The 25,781-nt window shown below is 41.8% G+C and overlaps 1 protein-coding gene across 1 annotated transcript in view; it reads left to right on the top strand.

Annotated features, from left to right (window-relative positions):
• LOC121875106 (serine/threonine-protein phosphatase alpha-2 isoform) overlaps positions 1–25,781 on the top strand; it is a 72,519-nt gene that overhangs the window by 5,697 nt on the left and 41,041 nt on the right. The window contains exon 2 of the mRNA XM_042379466.1: positions 5,813–5,944. Within this exon, the coding sequence (XP_042235400.1) occupies positions 5,813–5,944 (132 nt within the window). The remainder of the gene's footprint in view (positions 1–5,812; positions 5,945–25,781) is intronic.

Genomic DNA, 25,781 nt, shown 5'->3' with positions numbered 1-25,781 from the left:
TCTGGAGATGCTTTCCTGAGGATCACAAGGAACAAAGAAATTGATTTAACTCATGATAAATGGGAGGTGTGTTCCAACAAGAGCATGAATTATGGTACTATATTTGACAAATTTACTTATTATTCTTATATCATATAAAATGCTTCTATACAGTACACTTGACTAAGAAATGCATTTTATAATTGATTTATACATAACACATGTCACCTTTGAGACCATCACCTTGCCGGTGATGGTCTCAAAGGTGACATGTGATGTTGCCACCATCTGCCTCTATGATTTTCAGCTTTGTTTCAGTGGTGTAATGTTAATATGGAGTGCTCTTTATTGTAAATATAAATACAGTACTGTACTAACCATACATGATGCACAGCAGGGCTGACAAATTGCAGCGCACTTGTTGTGAAACCACAAAACGTCCGATTCTACACTGTTGTTTGTAAGAATTTGTTTAATACTTTTTAACCGTTTGGCTGTAGGAAGTTTCCCTAAACTGAATGAAATTGCCTGTTGGTAGCTAGAATAAAATGACAAGCGCAGGATTTGCGTCGAAAGGATTAATTATTAAAGGCGTTTGTAGATACAGTACAGTATTTTATAATAATTGTAACACAAAATGCAGTACTGTACAGTTTGTAATTAAATTTAGTAGAATATTATTTAACAATAAAATGAAGCCAGTTGATGAATTAGACATCGTGCAATGATAGGTCATATGCTGGATGACTGAAGTGTTGTAAACGTTATATGGTTGTACAAACTGGCGCAAAAAGGGTAAATGTAAAAAATAAATATTAACCGTTCATTTAATTTTCAAACGAATTCGTGAAAAGATGAACAACTGGGCGATGAATGATGTCATGATTTCCAGAAACTTTCAATCGGAAAGTGGTGTGGTGTCTGGCAGCTACCAAATACACTACAGTATTTTCCTTTTATATTTTTGAGGTGGAACAATTTTGTGAAATAATAGAAATTAATTAATACATGTAATTGTTTAAGCAGTTTTTCATAAGAATATTAAAAGAACAAACGTTAAAATTTTGAAATAAACTAATGACATATGAGGTATCGCTCGGGGGCATACAGGGTTAATTTGTGGAGTTATAATTGGACGTCAAGATGAAAATATATAGGTTCTGTACATTAATTGTGTTTAAGCTGATATTAATATCGTATAAGAAATGTGAATGAAATAATCATATTCACAACGTTGGTGCCATGTCTTTAATGAATATGTAAACAAATAATTTCCGTATTCACCGCCTCGATGGATGAAGTCAAGATGAAAATATTTACTGTACATTATTGTGTTTAACCTGATATTAATATCGTATAAGAAATATGAATGAAATAATAATCATTCACAACGGTGTCATGTCTTTAATGAATATGTAAACAAATATTTTCCGTATTCACCGCCTCGATGGATGATGAAGTAAGGCGGGAAACATAAACAAAACAAATTTTGAGGTTTAGATAAACTACTGGTACAGTATATGCTTAAATAAATGGTTCTTGATGTCTTTCCCCTCATAAATATAAAAAATTATCGTTTATACTCTGATGGTGCAGTACAGTAAGTCCTCCCTTAACGTTGGGGGTTACGTTCCTAAAAATGCGGTTATTGAACATGTTCTAACCTGTCTCAGTGTGACAAGGCTTAACTCGATCGCTTCACTCAGGACAAGTGGGCGAGTGTTGAAGTATAGACATGTTCTTACGCTCGGTCGGAAAATGTCGGACTGCAAAACGAGTTAACGTCAAGTTTCTTGTTAAACTTAAGAAATCCGCGACGGAAACTTCAATTATTGACAGGTTTGCGATGAAGATTGTATTTCTCGTGCACGTGTTTTTGAATGGCACAAACGATTTTTGGAAGGCAGAGAAACTGTGAAAGATGATGACCGCTCAGGCCGTCCACGCACAGCAGTTACCGGTAACAACATTGAAAAAGTGCGAGATGTGATTAGAGAAAAACCATTGGGCAATAGCTGAGAAAGTTAATTTAGACAGGGGAAGTGTTCGACCCATTCTAATGGAAGAATTGAAAATGACGAAGGTTTGTGCAAAAATGGTTAAAAAAAATACTGTCCGATGAACAATGCACCAGCCCACAATGCTTTGTCTGTGAAGCAATTTTTAGCCAATAAAAACGTCACTGCTTCAGCACCAACCCGATTCACCAGATCTGGCTCCCTGCGACTTCTACATCTTCCTAAAGATCAAGTCCGTGCTCACAGGAACCAATTTTTTGTCGGTAGTAGAGGTAAAGCAAAAACGACGGAGCTCCTCAACAGCCTTACAGAACATGATGTGCAGAATTGCTTTGAACTGTGGCAGCATTGTATGCAGCTGTGCGTCAACTCAGAAGAGAACTACTTTGAAGGCGATCACAGTTGATGTTCGTAATTTGGTAAATAAGAGTTACAGCATCAGTCAATTCAATTTTCAATTTCAATTGTTTATTCCTTGATAGAGGAAGTGGGATCCTAGTGCTGTCACTAGGTACCCCTGTACAATGACACCAGAAGCATCTGGCAAGTGTGACAAGTATATACAGTATAAATGTTATAAAGGGGCTAAGGAAGGAAGGAAGGAAGGATATTCCTTTAACACATAATCAATGTTATTTACAAAATATCTGGCCAGTATGGGGAGGATCAGGGGGTCGTGGAGTGGTGGTCCAGCAGGCGTCACGGAAGCGTTGTGTGTGGGGACATCTTGGGAGGTAGTGGATAAGGGTGCTGCTGTCTGGTCTTCTGCATAATGCACAAGAGCGTTGCTCAGGGGATGCGGGGATACCAATCTCCCAAGCATAGTCATACCCACAGCATCAGTCTCGTTTTTTTTTTTGTTGGACCTCGTATGTATACTAAAAAAACGTGACATCACTTTCATTGGATAGTTGTACCTATATGTAATGGTGAATCCCATATAGTGTACAACACAAAAATGAATTTTGATTAACGGTGAATGTTGATTTTGTTCGATACTGTATTAACTTTCTTGAGATTAGAATTACTGTATGGGAATCGGTGACCCCGTGATATAAATATACTATCGTGGTCTTTTGCATTACCTATACGAATGTTATTCAGAGTCAGCAAAATATTATTCTGCACCTTTACAGGTTCCTACAGTATGACACGGACCAAGAATTCTGAAATCACTCACGAGTCAAAGCGGATGTTGGTAGCCCTGGCTTCCTGAATTGCCAGTTACTCTTAAGATAGTATTGATCATAAGGCATTTCATTGTGTCTGCTTGCACAATGTGTCGTCTTGGCGCTTTATCCACAAGGCTACGGTGTGCTTGGAAACACCGAGCCGCCTAGCAATCGCACCATTGCTCAGGGCCTCTCCATGAAGTGCTATGGTTGTTGCTCGTGTTCTCTCTCAGGTCTTCATAATGACTAACATAACCATGACTGGAGTATGGTCTATTACAACTCCTGCTGTTTGTTCTGATGGTCTGCCCTTTGCAGATCGAAACTGCTCCGTTTCTAACAGATTCATTACATTCTTTTAAACGATCACACTTCCTCTGGCAAAATTCTTTGCTACACTGTGTTAAATAACACTGACAATGGTTTTGCTTTGTGAATTTTACTACCATTTACCCCCGGTCAACCCCCTATTCTTTTCATATATTGTAACATTAGAGATGTAGCTGGTTTCTTTACACATCTTTCCGGTAGCTCAGTTACCTACGCGTAATATTGTACAGTGGGTATGCTATAACGAATCTAATTGTTTCTAGAACCTTGTTCGTTATAGCATTCGTTCGTTATAGGATTAATCCGTTCCAGGCCCCCAAATACAACCACTTAACACTGAAAAATATAATATAAAATTGTAAAAATTTTAAAAAAGTGCATAAATATGCATCTAAACCCCTGAAATAAAGAATATACTTAATACTTGTAATAAAAAAACAATAAATTAGTAAAAAAAAAAAAAAAAATTTAAATAATGTTCGTTGTAGGAGTTTCGTTCGTTATAGCATTCTCAATTTTATAGGTAAAACCGTTCGTTATAGGAATATTCATAGTAGGATCCATTCGTTATAGCATACTCCACTGTATAACTTTCCTACGTTACAATTGTTTCTTATTTTTTTTTCTGGTTGAGGTCTTGTATTTTTCCACTTCTCATCACTTTCAAATAATGGTTATAATCATGAGTATTTACACGATTTCATTGTTTCTCATAGTATGTGAAGTTCCTATACAGCACCTCGGTTTGTAGAGTGCCTGCCACTCCTGCCACATGTGGGTGACTAAACGTAGCACTACGATATAGTATATAATACTATGACATTATGTGGTTTAAGTGCTATGGGTTTTATATGTATTCCTGATAACTTCTCTGGTTACTACACATGGTATAAGGAATAACAGCACATTAGTTTTACAATAAATCACACACTCGGAGATACCAACCTTACCAATACATGGCGTCAGTCTCGCAGTGTTCGTTGCGAGAGCCATCGCACCCAGGGGTGCAGAATAATTTGCTGACTGTACATGATCATTTTCCAAACTTGTAATTTTTTATGCTCTTCCATAGAAGCCATCTTGGATTTTATGCATAAGGAAGTTCTGTACATGTACCTGTACTGTATTTCTAACATTAAGGTTGAGCATATTCAGATAACATGACCTGATAATGTTAATCTCCAATATCTTGACTAGATGTGTGTTATTACAACCTTATCATTTATCTGTATAAGTCATTGTTTATTTCTCTGATAATATATCATTGTTTTCCAAAAGAGGAAGCCATATCTGCTAATATTGTTCCATGTAATTTCCAGAAGTGATTTTAACGGCAGTGTATTAGATTCAATAATGCAGTCTTTGTTCACTGCCTTTTATGTCATAGGAAAATCAGTTAGACTCTTCAGGGATTTCTGTTAATACAGTACTGTACTTGGTCAGTTGCTAGGATAATATTTGCCGTCTTTTTCTTCTGGTTTCGCGTAAATTTCCAATTGGACTTATGAAGTAACACTGGTTAGCATATTTCATTTTGTTTATGTAATATTTCTTTGATTTTTATACTGATATGAAGCACAGTACAAAATTTGAGTGGAACACAGACTTTTGAACACTCAGCAGTAGAGGAACAACAGTGTATTTTACTTGGACAGAACAAAGTTTCTTCTTCCATGCCCTTTAGGCCAAGTGGATTTAAAGGTTAAATGTTAATTCTTGCCATTATCGCCTCAATGCCTGTATAAGAAGTTTGAATGAACCTCTGCTGTGTTACTTGGATAATATTGATACTGTACAGGTACTCGCATATACAGTATTAATGTTGTTCATGGCCAGTGTGTACAGTACTTTACCTCACATTGGGACCTATATTCAGTACCTATATGTGAAGACTGACTTGTGTATTCCTGTATAAGTGTTGAGTGAAGTCAGATTTGGGTAGAGAAAGTTGTGGAAGTGGCTTGTCGAAAACTATTGATTATTAAGTAAAGGCTGCCAGATACCTGTACTGTACTGTATTTGAAAGGAAAGTTAAAATAGTTTCCAAAAATTTCTGGATATATTTCTCTCCCTAATATTGTTCAACATTTGAATCTTTTATTTGGGTGGAAGTACAGTGGTCAAATTTACTGTTGTCATTTTTCATGCTCTTTTATGTGAAAAATGTCAATACCCTCTTTCATAGCTAGAGCATCTGTTAAAGGTCAACATTTTTTGTTTAATTCTGGGTAAATATAGTACAGTACGGTGTATGTGTGGCAGGTGGCACATTCCCCGATTATATTGACTTATTGTTTTTCTCTACCTTTGCAGTGCGAGGTTCTCGGCCTGGAAAGAATGTCCAGTTGACGGAAAATGAAATTCGTGGTCTCTGCTTAAAATCCAGAGAAATCTTTCTCTCACAGCCCATCCTTTTGGAATTGGAAGCGCCTCTCAAAATTTGTGGTGAGTACAGTAATGTTATAAGTTTTGTTTTCAGGACGTGTATCAGTCGGTGTTGCTCAACAGTTGTGAAATCAGACTTTCCAATGTCTTACACCAAGGCTAAGTTTCATTGTGGTGATGTGCATGTTTTTGTATGGAAACTTTATTTTCTCACACACATTACATACAGGAGATTGTTTAATTAATTTATATACCTGTCACTTTGCACTTTTTTTTATCACTTTTTTACTGTTGATGTCTTCATACCTCAAGGAATGGTTGGTTTTGTGGTGATTGCCAGTGGGAGGTAGTAGAATTACCTTGGCATCTGTCCACTTGAACTCATTGGCACGGCTCTATAAGAACTAGAACATCAGTGAGCCAGCTGAGATCTAGGTTGACCACTACAGAATTTTTCATCTTGAATAATTTGGATTCCTCCTCCCCTCCTTTTCTCCGTGGTAGAATGGATTTTAGTTTTTGGTTATTATGTAGTTATGTATTATTATGTATCTAGTACAATAGCAACACATTAAGCATGAATCAGTCATGACTGACTGGAAATTATGCTGTGCAGTATTTTGTTTTGAACAGTTGCTTTTTATCTTTTTCCTATATCCTCCTTTCATGTACACACCATAGTTAATATTATTGTTTAGGGGGGGGGCTATCCATGCATGACCAAATGGGACATGGCATTTCTGGTATTCATTTGTGCCTGGTGCTCCCTCACAACTTCCACATTTTTCCCCTTGTTTTATAAGGTACAGATATTGAACACTGTTGCTCTCACCATGTTCATTGTGTTCTTAGGATCATCTCTGCTCTAACACAGCACTGTTACACTATGGTGTTCCCGTTTAAGGTGTATAAACTCATTACCAGCATTTTTGCTTTGTATTTCATAACTTTTCTGTGTGGTGAACAAAAAATGATTTCATGAGTAAAAAAATAAAGAAATCTAAGCTGATTGCTTCATGCATTGTGGAAGTTAAAATAAAATATTCCTTTTGGAAATTATAGAATAATAACATTAATTGAAATCATGTTTTATAAAAAAAATGTCTAAATAAAAAAAAATCCCTCAAGCAACCTCTGAACTCCTGCTGTGTACAATACATAGCATTACATCACCTATAATTATATACATTGCAATAAGGGGTTGAAGGTGGAGGACCAGCATCATACAGTACTGTCTTGAGAATCGTTAGACAAAAACGGACTCCTGTACAGAAACTACACCCCTTACCTGGCACTTCCTACCCCTCTTGTGTGTGCAGGCTAACTCCTTATGGAAGCCTATTTTTATATTTTTCCTTCTGGTTACAAATTATCTTGGGTGTACACTGTACATCCTAGCATGAAGTAGCTTTATTTACTGTACAGAATAGGTTAAAGTGACATGAAACATTGCTTCGATAGTCGCATTGTTAGGTCTTATGTTAAAATAATTTGAAAAGAGAACTGCCTCAGTTAGTGGCCCCTGACACCTCTGAAAACTGGATGTGAGCCAGTGGTTTGCTCCAACACTTACGGCTATGTTGACCACAAGTCATTACTGCTATTCCTAATAAAGCTGCAAGTTCTCATCCTTGACAGTGATTGACCTCACATATTACTTAACCTGGTCATTACCCAACACCAACTTTCTACTGCCCTACACTGTCTCCCACTCAAGGTTAACTTCTAACGTTTGCTTCTAAATCTTTATACAACATGTACAGTATATTTATTTAGTGTATTGTATATGTACTGTATATACACAGTATTTGTCTTTTGTGGCCTTTAAGAGAGACTAGAAGGGATTTGTTAATATTTTGCAGTTCTGTAAATGGGATTTTGAATTTGTAGTCACAAATTCTCTCGTCAGAGTTTGAGGAACTATTAGAGCTACACAATCCCTTTTTAATTTATGTATATTATGATATATTGTAGGCAGAACACTGCTGTAGTATAGAGGTAACTACATTATGTCATGACTAGTGTGTGGTTACTGGTGCTTGTAAACCTCTTGAGGGGTTGGATATTATAACATTTCAATGTGGTGATAAGAATGTATTATGTATACTAATGGTCAACAACAATGGTGTATAACCTGTTTACACTTTGGAAGGACTACTGTGCTCTGTTTTTTTATGACTTAATAATGCAGTTGCCATTTTTACTGCCATAAAAATGTTAAACTTGAAACCCTATTTGATCATAAGGTTCACCTGTCTCTCTTAATCTTTATGAAACTTTGGATTTCCTTCTTTCCCTTCATGTTCAGTTTTCCCTCTAGATTGTGGTCTAGCAGGTGGATGGTGTCTTGAGTTTGTTGTGGGTGGTGTGCTGGAGATGGTGACTTGCCACTTGTGTTGCCTGGGGCTGAGCACTGGGTTAGCATGACTGGATGAATGTCAACAGTTGGCAACACTCACTGTGTATTTGGTCTTCTCCATTTTGTTTTTTGTTAGTAAGTTCAGGATCCTGCTGTCTTTAATATATATGAACTGTTAATTTCTTCTGCAAGAGTTTCTGGCTCTGAGGTAAGTGTTCCACAGACACTGACTGTCAAAGTATCGGGGTAATTACACCTTCCAACACTGTATACATACCTAACACTGTTTTTATTTTTCAGTTTGGGCTGTCATGCTTTAGGCCTTTGTCATCTTTTGGGAAATTTCTTTCCTGAATCTTTTTGTGGATTCAATACAGGTTTACCAAAATGTAACAGTTGAAATTTGTTCAAGATAAATTTGCATTTAACAGGAGGTGGAACCCTCTAACCTGGCATTATTTGCAACAAAGCTGGAGGCTTTACCATAATGGGGCACTCTGATACCCGTGGTATGTGTGTTTGTGATGGAAAATGAGTAAATTAAATATAATTAATTTTATTTGTTGGCTCACACTTGGGAAAATGCATTTCTAATATTGCATGTAATACAATCATTATGGTGTTGCTCTGAAGGTCCAAGTATGGACGTGTGTATGTAGTGAGGTCATGCTAGCAATTCCAAATTTGAGTTATTGGTTAAGTTTTGGTGAAATTTATTAGCAGTGTTGAATTAGGTATGTTTTCATTATATAGTTACATTATTGATCCTTGTACAGTATAACGGTGAGCAGGACCTGATCCAAGCTTATTTTGTAGCCTTTATAACAGGTTTGGGCGCCACAAGAGTTGACGCCCAAACACACACACACACACACACACACACACACTAGAACTGACAAGATTAATATCACAAACTTGTAGCCAGATCCTCTAAATGTTGGTGGTAAGTTAAGGGGTTATATGTGCACGATTCATGGTGACGATCAATACAGTATTTACCTATTCAATGCTGTACATAATTAATGGTTAAGTTAGGCCCCATTTGACAATGTCTTAAATAGTAAAGTGCCCAATTAACCATTAGGGTACGAGTCGATTAAGGTTCCAATTACCCGAAACTTTATATGAATTAAAATAGTGTAATAGGCAACAGTAACAACTAGGGATGGATCCGGTCCTTGTAAGGGGGGGGGGGGTGTTCATGGCGGGTCTCATCCCCGGAAACAGCATGCATGTGTTCAGCTACCTGTACTGTACTTCCGTGCCTAGTTCTTTCACTTCCGCCCATTGTAAATGTCCATGCCATGAAACTGGACTTAACATGCTTATAGAAAGTGAATTAGTCTTAAACTAGTTTTGCGTTTCACAAAATGAAATGAAGTACAAAATAGGACTTAACAACCTCTGGTGGAAGAGAGACGGACTGGTTTATTGCCCAGTGAGGGTTTAACATACGTGGCAGCCAGGTTGATGTGTTGTTACACACGGAAGTTTAGTACAAGACAGGCGCTGTGAAAGGAGGCTCCAGGCTGGTGGACAATTTAAAAGACAAGGGGCAGTGATTGTCGTGTGGAAGCGGCAGTTGAGTGGCTCTTAATAGGGGGTATTGGTGTCTCCCAGATGGTTAATGTGTTGTACTGTGCCTGGTGCGTGACGACCATCTCACTGGAGAAAGTATATTTTCTACACGTCCGGTCGTTTGTATTGAGAGGGGCACCACGTCACTCGTGCCTTATCACAAACACCAAACAGGAGCTTCCATTGTTATTCACGCCAACAATTTTCGGCGTGGAATAATTATTTATACAAGTGGCTATCGATATTTAGAAGAGAATTAGTTGCATTTACGATGATTTTACTCAGGTGTGTTTCGAACAGTACAGTACTGTTATACAGCAGGGGGAGAAGGATTATTTGTATTGGTTGGTTTTACTGTTTAGTATTACAGTGTTAACTCGAGCGCTTTCGTCACTTAAAGGGAAAGTCATCTACAGGAAAAACTTGCGTGTTTGTTGTTATATCAATAGTGTGTCGGTAACATGTAAAAGCTACTGAGATGAGATGTACCGAGTGTACCGTTTGTCCTTAGACACACACACACACGCACGCACGCACGCACTTTGTCGGGCGAGTTAGCAATAACCTTAGGAATTAAGTGGTTAGCCTTGGCATTATTAATGTTGGCGTTGAGCTGCTGGGGGCCAACAGGTCACTGTCTCGACGTGTGCTGCTTGTCCCCATAAAGATAAATTCACCATATATTTTTCGTCTTTGAATTTGAATAAAAAGTATGGAATTCGACTTCCCTTTAGAAATAAAATTCAAGAATCTATGTTTCTTAAAGTTTTCTCCGTAAATGGAGTGGTATTCTGTTGGTAAACCGGAAGCTGTCATTGCGTGGGGGTCAGGGGTCGTGAGTGAAGGAGCTGGATATGTTGAGAAGAGGAAGTGTGAGGTAGTGGTTGAGGGTGGGTGTTGTTTGGTGAGAAGGTCGTCGGGGAAACAGGAGTGGTGGCGGCATCGGGAGGCTGGTAGTGGCTAGTGGGTAACTTGACTGCCTCCCCCACCCACACTCCCCAGCCTCTTAACCGTGTACCCGGCTTTGTCTTGGTGCGTCTTTGGCCCGGTCAAAGACGCTGGTACATACACTTCACGCCCTTGTTAGGTTGACCCTCACTTATACTACTCGTATCAAACTTTATTTGTTTATATTCGAGTTATCAGTTTGATTGCCTCGAATAAAACTCATATTTAAGAAATTTAATGGTATCAGGAAGTATAGACCACTCGGTACAGTCTGGGATAGTGTAACCTTAGCTATCCACGTTTACTTTAGGGTCTTGTAACTTTTATGACTGAGTTAATTTCATGGTGGGGGGGGGGGCTCACACCGTGGCCCGGATATCACGACCTCTTACGTGTCTGATTATTGTTGGATATATAGACACGACTGTAACCACTTCATCGTCTGTAGCGGGAGGAGTTTCCGCATTCTTGTAACAGCGTCTGTTTCGTGTCTGTGTGGGAGTTACCAGGTGAGGGTCGCTTGGAGGACGTGGCCTCATATTGCTACACTATTCAACAGTGGCAGTGTCTTGTTTGGTATCTTTCGTCTTCCCAAAATGTCATCATGTCGGTCATAACTCTGAAACAACATAACATTTCTGAATGCATCTGGCGTATCTTTGAACATGTGAAGGTAAGTCAATATATTCAGACAACTTACCGTGGCTATTTCGGCTTAATAAACATACCATGACTCGGCATATTAAACATCTCTCGTGTTAATCCGTGGACGAGGTCTCATGGCTAGGATGCTGGGTCCTTGACTCGTAGAAGCCGCCTTCCGTGGCCAATCCTACAACTCTCCCCATAAAACAATCAGCCGGGACCAGGATGGTAGTTACTGCGTCTTGGTGGATTTACCCATTTTAGGTGGGTGAATTTTGTGGAGGTCAACTGGAGGTGGTCAGTCTTAAACAACACCCCCCCCCCCACACACTCACACGTCAGGAAGTGGACGCTAAAAATAAACCTCCACACCACTACCAGTTGACGAATTAACAACCACCTCCACACCTCACCGATATTTACGCAAGTGAACGTGCTGCTACCTGACCTTAGTTATTTATGACATAGATAAAATCTCTACTTTTTTCAATATATTAATATGAACTTTGTATTCTTTGTCACATTGAGTGAAAAGATTCTTATTTTCTAATTGATAGGGAATGAACAGTACCCTATAAAGATTCAATTCCAAGCTGCTTGAAGGATTCACAGTAACAGGGATGTCAGCTGTTACTTATACATTATATACAGTACTCGCGCAGCTGTGGTGAATACGTTGCTATAAAAGCTATGCGAGTTCTAACTTAGGATATTGACCAAGATGAACAGGACTGGGGCCCAATTATAATAGTTCGACTAGTTTGGAACCTGTTGGACCAGTCGCCTTGTGCGTGGGTAGGGATGAGGTGAGGATGCCGTGTAGGGAGTGGAGGCGTTTGAGACCGGGCACCACCGCTCGTGGCTTGGCTAGATTAGAGATATTTTAGGACTGGTCAGGTTAGAGCTTATTAGAACAGGACTGTTGAGCAGTTACTGAGCACTGGTAGGAAAGAGGGTGGGGGCATTTACTAGGCGTAATGAAGTCTTAACTTTCCACTTCATTGTGTAAAGGGCTTACCTAGCTTTCTCTCGCTGGTAATAATGGAAAGCTGGTAATGCGCACGCCTGTTGATATTGTTTTGGTTAATGCTGGTGATATGAATACGATTACTTACGGGTGTGTTGGAGACATTTCTCCTTCTCTTCACCGGGATCCCAAGCCATACGAATTCGATCCCGTGGGTAGGAAGGTGTTAGTGGGACTTTACTTACTGTGGTTTGCGCCGTGCTGGCCACTCCACTCCGTCATGTCAAGGCCCCTGAAGTTTGGGAAACGTCGGGAAGAACGTAAAGTTGAGCTAGATAGTTATTGAAGGCTGCCAGCACGAAATTGCCACGGACAGCACCTTAGTTTGTCCTGTTTCGAACACAGGAGCGAGGTGGCCGTGTCCCAGGCTGACTGCAGCAGGTTTTTGGTTTGGGGAATCCGTGTCAAGGGCGGGTGTGGCCACGGGGCGAGGCAGGTTAACTTGGCACGTTCAACCGGCACACCAGCCCCTTCACACTGCCTGCCTGCCTGCCCCGCCGCCGCTGCCCGATCATCTACCTGCCTGCCCCCTCAACCTTCACCCTCTTGCACCACTCCTGACATTAACTGCCCCTATGTCACTCGCCACCCCGGGTCAAGCTGCTGCTGGTACCACTTAGCCTACTATCCCCTGATACCACTCATCCAAGACATTTCCCCAACACCACTCAATAACCAAAACATTCCCCAGCACCACTCGCCCAAGACATTCTCCAACACCACTCAATAGCCAAAACATTCCCCAGTACCTCTCATCACCCAAGACATTTCCCAACACCACTCACTAGCCAAAACATTCCCCAACACCACCACAACCAAGGCATTCCCCAATATCACTCGCCACCCCAAGCAGTAACCCGCTGATGCCACATACCACAGTATGTCGCGGCACAGCACCATCACATACCGAAGGGATTGATCGGTAGTCTACAATTTGTCCTCGTTAGGTTGGATCATTTGAGTGGATAATTAACTGCTTTGGCTCTCTTGATTGCATAAAAAATATTGATTGGGACTGCGAGGCGTTGTGTATTTGTAATAATTTATTTATTTGTAGTGTTATTGTCATTATTACTGTCCTATTGTTGTCACTGGTGCTTGCGTGAGCTGTGGTGTTTATATATCAACTCTGTAGCTTTGGTTATTTAGGTTAGCTGCATCATTATTATATATACTGTGCTTTGGAGAATCGGGTTGAAAGCGGAGCGTCTTCCAGGGGAGGGAAGGATGAATTCTTTGTAGATCAATAAGGGACACCAGTTATATATTGTTTTGAGAGCCTCCCGCCAGTGACCCAGAAGAAATAAAATAATTCAATTCTCCGTCGCGTCACCACACACTAGTAGATCAAGTAACAAGGCTACCTTGGCTTGGGTTCATCAGGTCACATCTTCCTGGCGTCTAGAGCTGTGTTGGGTGTTTTATGGCGATTCGTATTAGTAATATCTATTTGGGTTAACGTGGTCATGTGTCACCCTTGGGCTTTATTTATACGGTGATGACAGCTTTATCTGGTGTGAAATGTGGTTATGGTGATGTATGAAGGTGTATGCCTGTATGTATGTCATGTGTATGATTAAGTGCATATCTCGTAAGGTTGAATCGACTTTTTAATCCTTCTTTTTTCTTCTCCGGGTTAAGTTTAATTGAGATTATAAAATGGGGGTTGGACGAAGATGGTGGTGAAGGTTAAGCTTTAAGTCCGGCTAAGTTGTGGATATGAGGATTAATGTGAGCGTTAGTGGGTGTTATTGAAACCTGTATATAGGTCAAGGGTCCTGTTGCCCTGAGCTTGTTAACGGATGTCCCACTGTCAACCCCCGACTCGTGAATGTCATCGCGAGGATATGCTAATGGTGCTGAAGATGACGTCGACGTCTTGAATCGTGGTTTTGACTGATGTTGTATTGATGTCCAGCTGATTTGTGTTGATATACCGGTCAGGTGAGAGATCCTGTGTTGGTCAGGGAGGAGCAATCGTAGGTTTTGGATGAGGGATTATTGTTAGGGAGAGGTGAAGGATCCTACATGGCGAGGTAGGGAAAGATCCTACGGAGGTTGTATAGGGGTTGGTGGTGGTCATGGTAGATTACTCCAAGACAGGAAACTGAAGGACGTGATGTCATCTAAGTGAGTCATGGCGGGTCTACCGGAGCGGGCACTCGAGGCCGCTGCGTCATCCAGTAATTGGCTCTTGTGTCCAGTCGGAAGAAAAGCTGCTGCAAGTTGGGTCGCGTGACGGGAAAGGTCACGGGCTGCAGTTTAGCCAAGAATGGTGTTGGGTACAAATCCAAATATTACCGCTCTCGGGTTGGATAATCTCAACTTTGCTTTGCACATGAAAGTTCTTGGCAGTTTCTTACTGTATTTTAAGATACGAAACGAAGCCGACAGAAATCATATAAATTGCCTTTCCACTTAAGTGTTTCGTTGATCACTTATATTTGACGTAAATCCCGTGAATTAGGAACATATTGAGTAGATTGAAACCTGGGTGTGGGTGTTAGGTAACCAAGTCGACAAAGGGCTTGTCTTCATATCTTTAATGGAACAGACGGAGTAGTTGTTTGATGTATGATGACAAGGTTGTTATGTGCAGCCAATGGCTATGTAAGGTGTCGTGTGGTTGGCGTTTGATCACATGATTGTAGATAATTTCGCACTCCACTTTCCTAAAACGTATTATTACGACGAGAAACTTATGGTGTTATTTTGGTGTCCTTGTATTAGGCAGGTAGGCCGAGGGGTAAGTCTGTGTGTCTTGTCTAACAGTGCTCGTCCCTCCGTCCGTCCCATCTCACATCGGAGGGAACACTTGTGAAATACCTCCTTCAGTCTCCCACATGAAAGATTTTGAAACAAGGTGCTAACACTCTTGGAGGGGTCAGTAGACGTGTAGGTCATGGAGTATTTATAGCCTTTATAACTATTTGAACTGTTGGGTAAGGTCGTTATCGCAGGCATACTGTATACGTTTCACAAATGCCTGTTTCTTCTCTGGATTGCTTGTGGTGGGCAGAGTGGTTGGTGTGTGCGCGCGCGTGACTGGCTCGCCCCTCAATGGCTCCCATGTCCGTGATTGGGGATTGGTTCTGTAATGGCCAACAGTTTCATAGAAGGGCCGCCGAGACCTTCATCCTTGTGAAGGTGACCAAGACTGGGTGACGTCACTTGGAAGTTGTGCCTTTTAATGTGTAAGAATTTTGTTTGGACGTGATTTAACGGTATTCATTCTTCCTTGTGTTTTTTGTGAATATTTTTGTCCGTAAATGAAATAACTAGTTACATACATTAGTTGTGAGTATTTTGTTAGCGTTGACAATACTATGACTGTTGTAATAGAGTTGCCCCAGTGGCTTTAAGCATTACAGGAATAGAATTTGCTGATGCAATTTATTTCTAAAACTTTGCGTGGGTGATAATGAGTTGCTGGCGCCCTTAGCGTTGTGATGACGATATATATGATAGATAACAAGCATCAGTATTACGTCTTGAAAGGGGGGCGATAGAGATGATTCTGGAGTGTAATCCTTACGTGTCGTTGAATTAGGTACCCAGTCTTGAACTCTGTTGATATTGCGTGGCGTGGTGTTTGGTCTGTGGGTGTGTGTAGGCAGATTGTGATTAGCATAGAGACGTGAGTACGTGTGTGTGTGTGAGGGGGGTGTGAGTATGTAAGGGGTTGTTCTTGTTTATTGTTTGTGGGGTCTGGGATGTAGTCAGCATGGAAGGTTGTGTTGGTGGTAATAGTTATAGAAGGTGGTGGTAGTGAGGTGTGTGTGGGGCGGTAGTAAAGATTAAGGAGTGGAGTTTATGGTGGTGGCTGCAGTAAACATGTGTGTGTGTCGAGGGGGGTTCTCGTGAAAGTGGAGAGCGCTGGGGAAAGTCCTCGTCTGCACGCTTCTTTAATCAAACCTTGAGTGAGATGGTGGGACCCCGGGGAGGTGTGGGGTGGGGGGGTCTAGAACTCTTAACAAATATATCAGTAAAGGTGTATGTGAACTTGAGACTTGTAGAGCTCCAGCTAGACTTGTCGTAGTTCCATGAAGCCTTGGGCGAATTGGGTGGGACCTCTCTCTCTAGCGTTTGGGGATGTGGCGAAGCTCGGAGTGTTCGTGTGTGTTGTGGTGGTGCTGGTGTATTGAGGTGTTGTGGTTGGGATGGTGTTGAAGTGTTGTGGTTGGGATGGTGTTGAAGTGTTGTGGTTGGGATGGTGTTGAAGTGGTGTGGTGGGGATGAAGTGTTGTGGTGGGGATGAAGTGTTGAAGTTGAAGTGTTGTGGTTGGGAAGCGGTGTTGGTAAAGTGAGGGTGGGACATTGGTGAGGTGGGCCACATTACCATGGTCGTGCCTGGCGACACAAGTGGTGCGTGTCGGTTTCCCTCACAACACAGAGCTCATGGTCAGTGTGGACTGTGAAAGTTGGTTGGCTGGGCGGGCCTTCCCATCCCTCACCCCCTTCTTCCTCTTCACTCTCACCCGACCTTACCTCCTCCCTCTCCCACCTGGCCTTATCTTCTCCTCTCACCTCTCCATCACTCCCGTTCCCTCACCCCCATTACTCCCCGCCGCCACTGCACTCCTCACTCTGACCCTCTCCTCCATCTTACATCATTCCCTCCCTCCTTCGCCACGGTCGTGTGATTGTATCTGCTTGTAAACCTTCTTGTCTTAACTTTTTGTTGCCTTTCATCCTTCCGGGTGCCAAGGTCTACGGATGTGGCAGTTATTGTTATTTAATGTTGTCAGGCGGTTATCACAAGATAGTGTTGTAGGGAGTAGTAAATTGTGATAATGAACGGCTTAAGAATATGAATGAGTGTGGCCAAAAAGTTTACATTGCGATTTTTTAAATGTAGTACTGCTGGTTTTTAGTGGTACACGCGGGCTAATGTCTAGACCACAACAATAACTCACACTGTTTAAAACACAAGTGTAAATATATCGGGAACACAAACATCATGATGAAGGTGAACCACTACTGTCAAAACACTTTTTTTTACGATTAATTGTGCTTTAAAGATGTGGCGTTAACAGAGGTGACAGTTTTATTTATAAGCTGTTAACTGATGCGCTTAATGAACACCGTGCGCTGGTGACAGACTTTACAACATAATTTGAAATTGTGATAACTTGAGTGTCAACATGCTGCACGTGACGACTGGACTTTACTGGGAAAATCAATGTAAGGAGTGATTGATAGTCGTCGGGGGTGATCGACCCTGGGCGTGTAACACGGCCACATATTGGTGAATGACGTCATTGTCGGCTGGTGTCTCCTCGCTGTTTGACACTTGTGCTAGGGTTTAACATTGTTGTTTGTGATGTTCGTATAGTTGATTTATGAAAGCAAGTTGAACGTGTTTTAACCAAATGATCAACGAGATAAGTTTTGTAACCCTGTGCTTGTGACAATCATCAAGCAGGAAGCGTTCCTCACTTGGTTATTATAGAGTGGGAGGGATGAGCAATCGTGTACAAGACGCGTTTACGGATTTAAGTTGGATAAGTTTAGGTTTATAATGGAGATTGGAAAGAACTGGTTCACAAATAGGGTGGTGGACGAGTGGAACAAGCTTAGCAACTTTGTAATAAGTGCTGGAACGCTGGAAAGTTTTAAAAGGAGGCTAGATAGGTTCATGGATGATAGAGAGTGGTAGTAACTCTCGACAGGAGCTGCCATGCACAGGTCAACCGGCCTATTGCAGACTCCTTATGTTCAGTTCTTGACCAGCCTTTTCTCTCTGACCGCTCGCACCCCCCTTGGAATCTAGTTTAAGAACCACTGTCGTGGAGGTTACTTGTTATGGAGAATATACTCACGGGTTAAACTCTCACCAGTGTTCTGCTACACACATGCATTGCCCACACTAGTCACACTAGTTAGTGTATGAAGCAGAATAGTGGTTCTGAATGGCTGCTAGTTATATCCTGGACTTAAAATTTTACCAAATTACATTTTTGAGGTATTACAAATGTTACATCATTGAGTCCTTAATTACAAAGGAGACAAAGTCTCTGAACGACTGGATACGGGAGTTTATTTTCTGCGTTTACCTACCTGGCTACTGTACATGTAAAGATGACACTGAAGAATATAACGTAGATCCAGGTGATGACATAAGCTTATTACCCGCATCCTCGTTATAACTCACCTGCGCACGTCTTTTCTTGTGGCAAGGGATTGTGTACAAGTATCCTGGCTCGTAATTAGGTTTTTTGTAAGCGTCCGCCAACACAAAGACGGGGGACGCTGTTACCACATGAGGGGGGAGGGGTGACCTCCAGCTGGTGTGAATAGGGGAAATTCTGAGCACGGCTGCCTTATTCACCGGTTGGTATTTCCCCCGACTGGTTACATCCTGGTGTGCAAATTTATGGGGGGTTGTATCCCTTGTTAAAGTGCTCAACTTGCTCCTCGTATTAATGTTTTTTAATTGTGTATTAAGCTAGATTTATTATTATTGTAAGGTTTTCAGTTACGTGGGTTTTAAATACAGTATTGTTAGTATACTGTACGTGGCTGGGCTCCTGGACCTGACAGGCGAGTCTCTCAAGGATGTTGGGGTGCTTGTGCTCTTCCTGGAGGACGCCGCCGGTACCGACCCTGCCCTGGCGTGACGAGGGGTGCCCGCCCGCCCGTGCCCAAATTAATAAAGATTCTTCCGTATATTAGCCTCTGTTCCCTAAATGGTGTTCAGATTACATATCTAGTTGAGGTGTAGTCTCTCTTTCATTTACTGCCAGTTTGGGCGTTTTGTTTTATTTTGTATCTGCCATTGAGTAACATAGTTGCATTTGTTGGGGGAACATTTCGACCATGGATAATATCACCATAAATATCTTGGTGGGTTGTTTTCATGTGTGATATTACCAGTGTGGCTTAGGGCTGTTGCTCGTTATTGGATCGTATTGAAGTTAACACCGCTCATGTGCGGTAATGTGAAGTATTTGGTTGTGATAGTTTAGACGGTGAAAATATTGATGAGTGTTGGTGTGTGGTGCTGAGGGAACGTGAAGACAGTGTGTTGTGTATGAAGTGGGTGGGGCGGGGATGGGGGTGTGACGTCGTCTCAAGGTCAGGGGGAGGAGGTGGGGTGGGGTGTTGGGGGGGATTGTGGAAGGTTGTGGGTGTCACGCTGTTGATGGCTAATGGGGGGGGGGGTGTTATCGATATGAATACCGTGCTGTAACGTGACACCTCCCCCCAATAATAGACGGTGCAGCTGATGGCATAGTCTTGTTCAAGTGTTTGTCTAGGGCTAATATATATGTGGTCAGTAATTTAGAGTTCATTGGTGCTATTGGAGTGCAGTGTATTGTGTTTTTTAGATTTGAGTTAAATGTTCGTGGTGTTACAACGTTGTACATTGTAAAGACCTGAGTTGCGTGGGGGCCGAGGCAGGATTCCGGACAATGAGTTGAGTGAGTGGGACGACTTTTTAGTGGTGTTGGGTCACGTGTTGCTCCCACCTGCCCCACGTGGGAGCCACGGTACTCCAGGCTCCACCGCTATCACTCCCTCTGTTTCTTGTTCAGTGAAATGTATTTGCATTGTGTGCGTGCGTGTCCAAAGTAGCTGGTAGTAAGCGATCTTTCATTGCAACGAGTACATTTTGTCTTAAGAGATATTTGCTCATCCATGAATTTGATTGGTAGTGGATAACCCCCACCCTCCCCAACACACACACACACACACACACTACACTCACACACTACACTAAAAACAAACTCTTAATTGTTTTGTAGGTTTAGTTAGTCGTACCCAACACAGTTTTGTGTTTGTGGGTGTCTTGGAACCAAATCAGAGATGCTCTGCTTTGGCGAGTTTTAACTGTGACGTAATAGGGTGGATGATGTGTTCACTGTGGTTAAGGTCGTGGAGGATAAACAAAAGGAGAATTAGGTTGTGTGGGGTCTTCACAGCTCACCCCAGGTGATGTGGGAGCCCTTAATTTGGCTGAGTATCGCTATCAGGGCAAGTAGATAGCCCTCCCCCAGCTTTAATAAAGGTTAGGATGGGGCAGTTTACCCTGAACGGGTGGGGCAAGTTGGTGTTTGTTTCATTACGAGTGTGTTGAAGAAATGGAGATGTCACCCATGGTGTTTTTACTTGAGTTTTGGATGATTGTGTACAGAGGTGAGGGAGGTGGTGGGTGTCGCTCCTACCTCAACAATGACGTGCTGATCCCTGTGTCCTACGTCATCTCCACGCTTGGTCATCATGTGACGTGGTGGTAAACAGAGGGTGTCCTTACTGACCACAGGCGTACGTTGCCCTTTACTTGCTCAAGAACTGCGTCGTTTGCAATATCGTAGTTACGGTAATACAGGAAGGTGATTATCTATAGTTTTTTACGGGTTGTATAGTTGTAGGGAAGCTTCCTGTACCGTCAGCTGATGGGTTCGCGGGAGTGGTGGACCAGCGCAGCATTAATCTGATGTTTGGTTTAATGTGTTGTTAAGAAAATAGGTTTACGATCAAGTGTTTTGGCTGCGGAATACCTCGACAGTGTTTACCACTTCCGTTGACAGATCAGATTTGAAGTGAAACGGTAGTGATTTATCAGATTTCCTTATGTCGAGAGTCCGTGTTTTATTATACAAATTGTTTATATTAACGGAGGTGAGTTGTTCATTGGAGGTAGCCGGGGAGATTTACAAATCGCTGTATAGTTAGTGAAGGTTTGTGGTTGAGCTCTTGCTGAGGCCTCGGGTACGGTACCCTGGGAGTCTGGGTAAACTTAACTCCCAACCCACCTTGCCTGTGTATCACTGGCATGAAGTAAAGGTTATCAACGTCGACCATTCCACACGGATGTTCGCCACAGGTGTCTGGTCTTGTGTATGAGTCACCCCGCTGTATGTTAAGCGCAAGTGTGCACCTCATGGCCTCGTTACCCACCAAATCTGTCCTGGTGAGAGCATGCGAGGACTGGCTGCTTCGTTTAAGTAATTTAGGGGATTCCCATATAATTGTTTTCTAATATGTTCACCTGGAATAGGTTAGGACCAGTGCTTTAAAAAATATGATTTCCAAAACCTTTGGTATTGATTGCTGCACTATATATTCAGGTAAAAAATAATGCACGTTGGAAAGGTTGTCCTTCGCTGGTGCAGTTTTTAGGCCAAGAGGAAGTTGGGAAGCGATGTCTCGGATTGCACGGCTGTAATCGTGTTACATCCCTGACATTGGGAAAGGAAAGGAAATTCTTGTGGTAGTACTGTCGCCCTCACGGGGGGATCCTTGAGCGAGTTGTTGACTCACGGATAACACTGCCCCTCTGTTTAGAAGGATCTGTTTGTTTACCAGCGGGGAAGGTCTTCAGAGAACAAGGTGGCTTAGTACCTCCGGGGAGTCGCAACACCCGGGGATATTGTGGGGACTACCGGAAATTGAGAGAGCAATGGGGCAACATGTCCTTTATCAAAGTACATAAACAATTGGGTGGAGATGTCTGCGTCGGTAATCATATGTTTGTGAAACAACTTACTTTATATATTTCAACTGAATTTCACTAAACAGGATACCAATGGTGTACAGTATATGAATGAGTGAAGAGCATGACCTAAGATGACCATTTCGATGCTTTGACCAGATCGTGGCCGTCAGGTGCCTACAGTGTGTGTCATCTTCACACTTAAGTTTACATTTACTTTTAGTACGATATTTATTGCAATGGAAAGGCATTTAACCACTCAACATCATAGACGATAACCGGCTTTATAAGTGGAATATATATAATATATTTTGTACAGGGGGTATTCTGAATCGGTATTAAACGGGTGACGTGATGTGCTGGCCAGTCCTGGGAGTTGATACTTTGTTACCCTTGTGTTAGTTTGGCTTCATGGTGCAATTTCCGGCATCAGCCACGTCGTCTACAAGGGGAGAGGGGGAGCGAGCGACGGACTACACTGACGCCCGTATTATTAAACAGCTTCCCTTGAAGAGGGTCGTCGTGTTTCAACCTGAGTTTTAAACTAAATGAGTCTTGAGGGACAGTACAGTACTTAAAAGGGGTGTGGCGGTAAAATCAAGTGATTCCAATAAAATTAATTTTATTGGAATCACTTAATTTTACCGCCACATCCTTTTAAGTACTGTACTGTAGTGTCCCTCAGGACTCATTTAGTTTAAAACTCAGGTTGAAACACGACGACCCTCTTCAAGGGAAGATGTTTAATAATACGGGCGTGGCTCATTAAATGTACAATACCGTACTAACGACTCAAATATATCTAATTAAAGCCTTAAACGACACAATTGCTGACGTAAATGTTGTGATAAATCCCTTAGATGGCAGAATACCTGTCGTATCAAAGTAACTAATACAAGCCTTAAAATATCATGTTAATTACTGTAGATATGTGCCAGACGTAAATATAATATGAATTAATTCCAGACGTATTGATAACGTTAATATAATGGATTGGTCACCCACAAACGTAACCCTTAACTGTTGACGGCTTACCAGTTCATTACTTTTAAGGTCAATGTTTATTATTCATAGTATCTCGGTGACCTTTGATGTCAGTACGAGTTACATTTATAATTACTATCGCAAAGGCCACATAATATATTCGCAGTTGATTATAATTTTATGGAAGTTATGAGTGCGCAGTCTCCTACATTGTACAGTACATGGGTCTATGATTGGCCGCCCAGGGAGCAGTTGTGGTAGGAAGTGGTTTGGTGGCTCTGGCTTGCTTGTGTTTACAGTGGTGATTTGATTGTTAGTTGATGTAGGGTGAATGCCATTTACATTCAAGGCAACGATGGGGGTGAAATACGGCGGTGGCAATTTGTTAGATTATGTAGGTTGGATGATTGCAATTACATGCTTGGTGATTATGGTGGTATGGGAGTGGAGGAGTATGGGTGGTAGTTGGAATGTTGAATATTGGGAGAAAGCAATTACGTTTGTAGCACTGGTGAGTCTTTGTTGAATTGTATATGTTGGTTGGCAGCGATGGTAATAATGAACGTGGGTAATTGATGGGGTTTAAATATGGGTGATTAATGGAATGTGAGGACGGTGGGGGGGGGGGGTAGGGTAGAGTTCGCCCGTGAAAGTTGAAATGAAATGGCGTCGACGTGGCACCGAGACTCTGGTAACTGGACACGTTGTTTTTATTTCCTGTGCGGGATAAACATCTTAACTTACGAACCCTTGTGAATTCGGGATCCAGTCAGTGTGTTGTTTGTTTACTTTACCCGGGGAGTGGTGGTGATGGATGGTGCTCCCCTTCCTGCGTGTGTTGTTACTTACCGCACTGCACACTACCTGGCTCCAGTACCGTAACTCTCCGTTTTAGCTTTAGTGTCATTAATTGAAGATGTAGCGATTAAACCTCAGGAGCAGGTAGGTAGCTGCTGTACTTGGTGTGGTGGTGGCTGGCTGTCTTGAGTGAGTGACACTAGCGGGTTGGCCAAGTGAAAGTCCAGTGTGACGCCACAAAAACAATAAAGTCTGTGCTGGGGTTCTCAGAGTCTTGGACTTATTTTCCCACAAACAGAGAGATTAGAAGGCATGTGTGTCTCAAGGTACGATATCAAGATGGTGCCGAAACCACATTTGGCACGACAGTAACTACGTAAAGAAATCAGGTCCGCAATTGGCGGGATTGCAACTGACTAAAGTCAAGTCTGTAGTCAACTTGGGGGACGTCTGAGAGATACCCTCGTCACAGAAAATGTCATGTGCTCTTTACTATTTCTGAAGGAGCCTTTTGATTTAAGCGTGTAGATTTGGCGGTCTACTATACCTTTATGATGATGTTAGCGGGTGGGGAGTTTCAGTAAAATAATGAATTACTATTGATAATAATGTGTGTATTTTAGATTGAACAGTTATACGTACAGTACTATTCCACCTCGGATCACAGCTCGTAGTATTATTTTGACCGTATAATTTATGTAAACTTTTAATATACTGTACATTACTAATATAGTGTACACTATGGTTGTGTTGCTTAAAAAGCTGATATAATATATATATATATATATATGTATATATATATATATTTTATTCTTGTTAAAGGTGGAGGCAGAACGGGTGGAATATTTTATTTGTGACGTTGGCGTTGGCTGGGCAGCGCGGGGGCTGGCATCTACGGTGTTGGGTGGGTGGTGTGTGTATCTGCAGTGGCACTGTTGGCACTGGTGCCCGTGATAATTAACACCATATGTAGTTATGGCGGTTCCTGACACACACACACAACACGGACAAAAAAAAAAAAAAAAAAATATATATATATATATATATATATATATATATATATATATATATATATATATATATATATATATATATATATATATATATATATTTTATTATAATGGGTTCGTAATATACTGTGCAGTCAAGTTTACTGTGATCTGGAATTCAGTTGTTTATGTCCTCAGTAAAGCTTGCAGAAAATGGTGATTAACAGTTCAGTGATCTTGGTCATTAGGTAGATATACAACCGTATATTTACTGTACGTGTGCGCGAGGTGTTGGGTGGAGGGTATGGTGTCAAAGGTGTTGCAGTAAACAAGTTTGGGTTCTTTGCGTCAAGACTTGATGTACTGTATAGTGTGAGCGCTACCTGGATGGGATGTAAACATAGAACTGCAACTTTAGTCTTGTGCCAAGTTGATACTGGGGGGGAAGAATGTGACGATGTGGTATGGTGGGCAGTGGTTGGCAGCGTTCCTACACCTCCCCCCTCTCTTCCCCTTTCACTCCTCTTCCCCTCACGTGCTTCCTACCCCTCCACCTCGCCTAATGATCTGGCAACAAGATTGGGGAAGACGTACGGCTCCACCTTACCTACCTAGTTCATTATAAACATCTGTTGGAGTATCATTGCTGGGTAGTGTATTAACACTCAAATATCAAGGATGAATTTTGAATGGAAAATAATTTTTGCAAGCCGTAAAGAGTGTACAGTATAGCGTATTTTGGCTTCGGACTTCATGCTTAAAATTGAATTGTAATAAAATGGGTTGCGTGGGGGGAGTTTTCCAGGTTGAGGTTGGTCCCCGAGAGGAGGAGGCCGGGTTATTTTTACCCAGGTAAAGTAATTGAGTAGGAGGAGGGCCACACCCCAGGCGCGTGTCTCCCTCCCTCACCCCGGGACACAACTTTGTCCCCTACACCACCAATGCCGACAACCACCCTCTCTCACCCACTATACTGTTTACCCTTCACCTCGAGATGACTGCAGACATAGCAGCTTTACTATAGTAATGTGTTCAGGAAAAAGTGCAATACTATGGTACAAATTTCCTTAAATTGTACACTGGAAGCTCGTGTATGATCGTCGTCACATATAATCACCACCATTTTCTCT

The sequence above is a fragment of the Homarus americanus genome, unplaced genomic scaffold (assembly GCF_018991925.1).
Source record: "Homarus americanus isolate GMGI-L3 unplaced genomic scaffold, GMGI_Hamer_2.0 scaffold36970, whole genome shotgun sequence".
Lineage (NCBI taxonomy): Eukaryota > Metazoa > Arthropoda > Malacostraca > Decapoda > Nephropidae > Homarus > Homarus americanus.
Note: the sequence above shows the minus strand (reverse complement) of the source record. Positions and strands in the feature narration are given on the sequence as shown.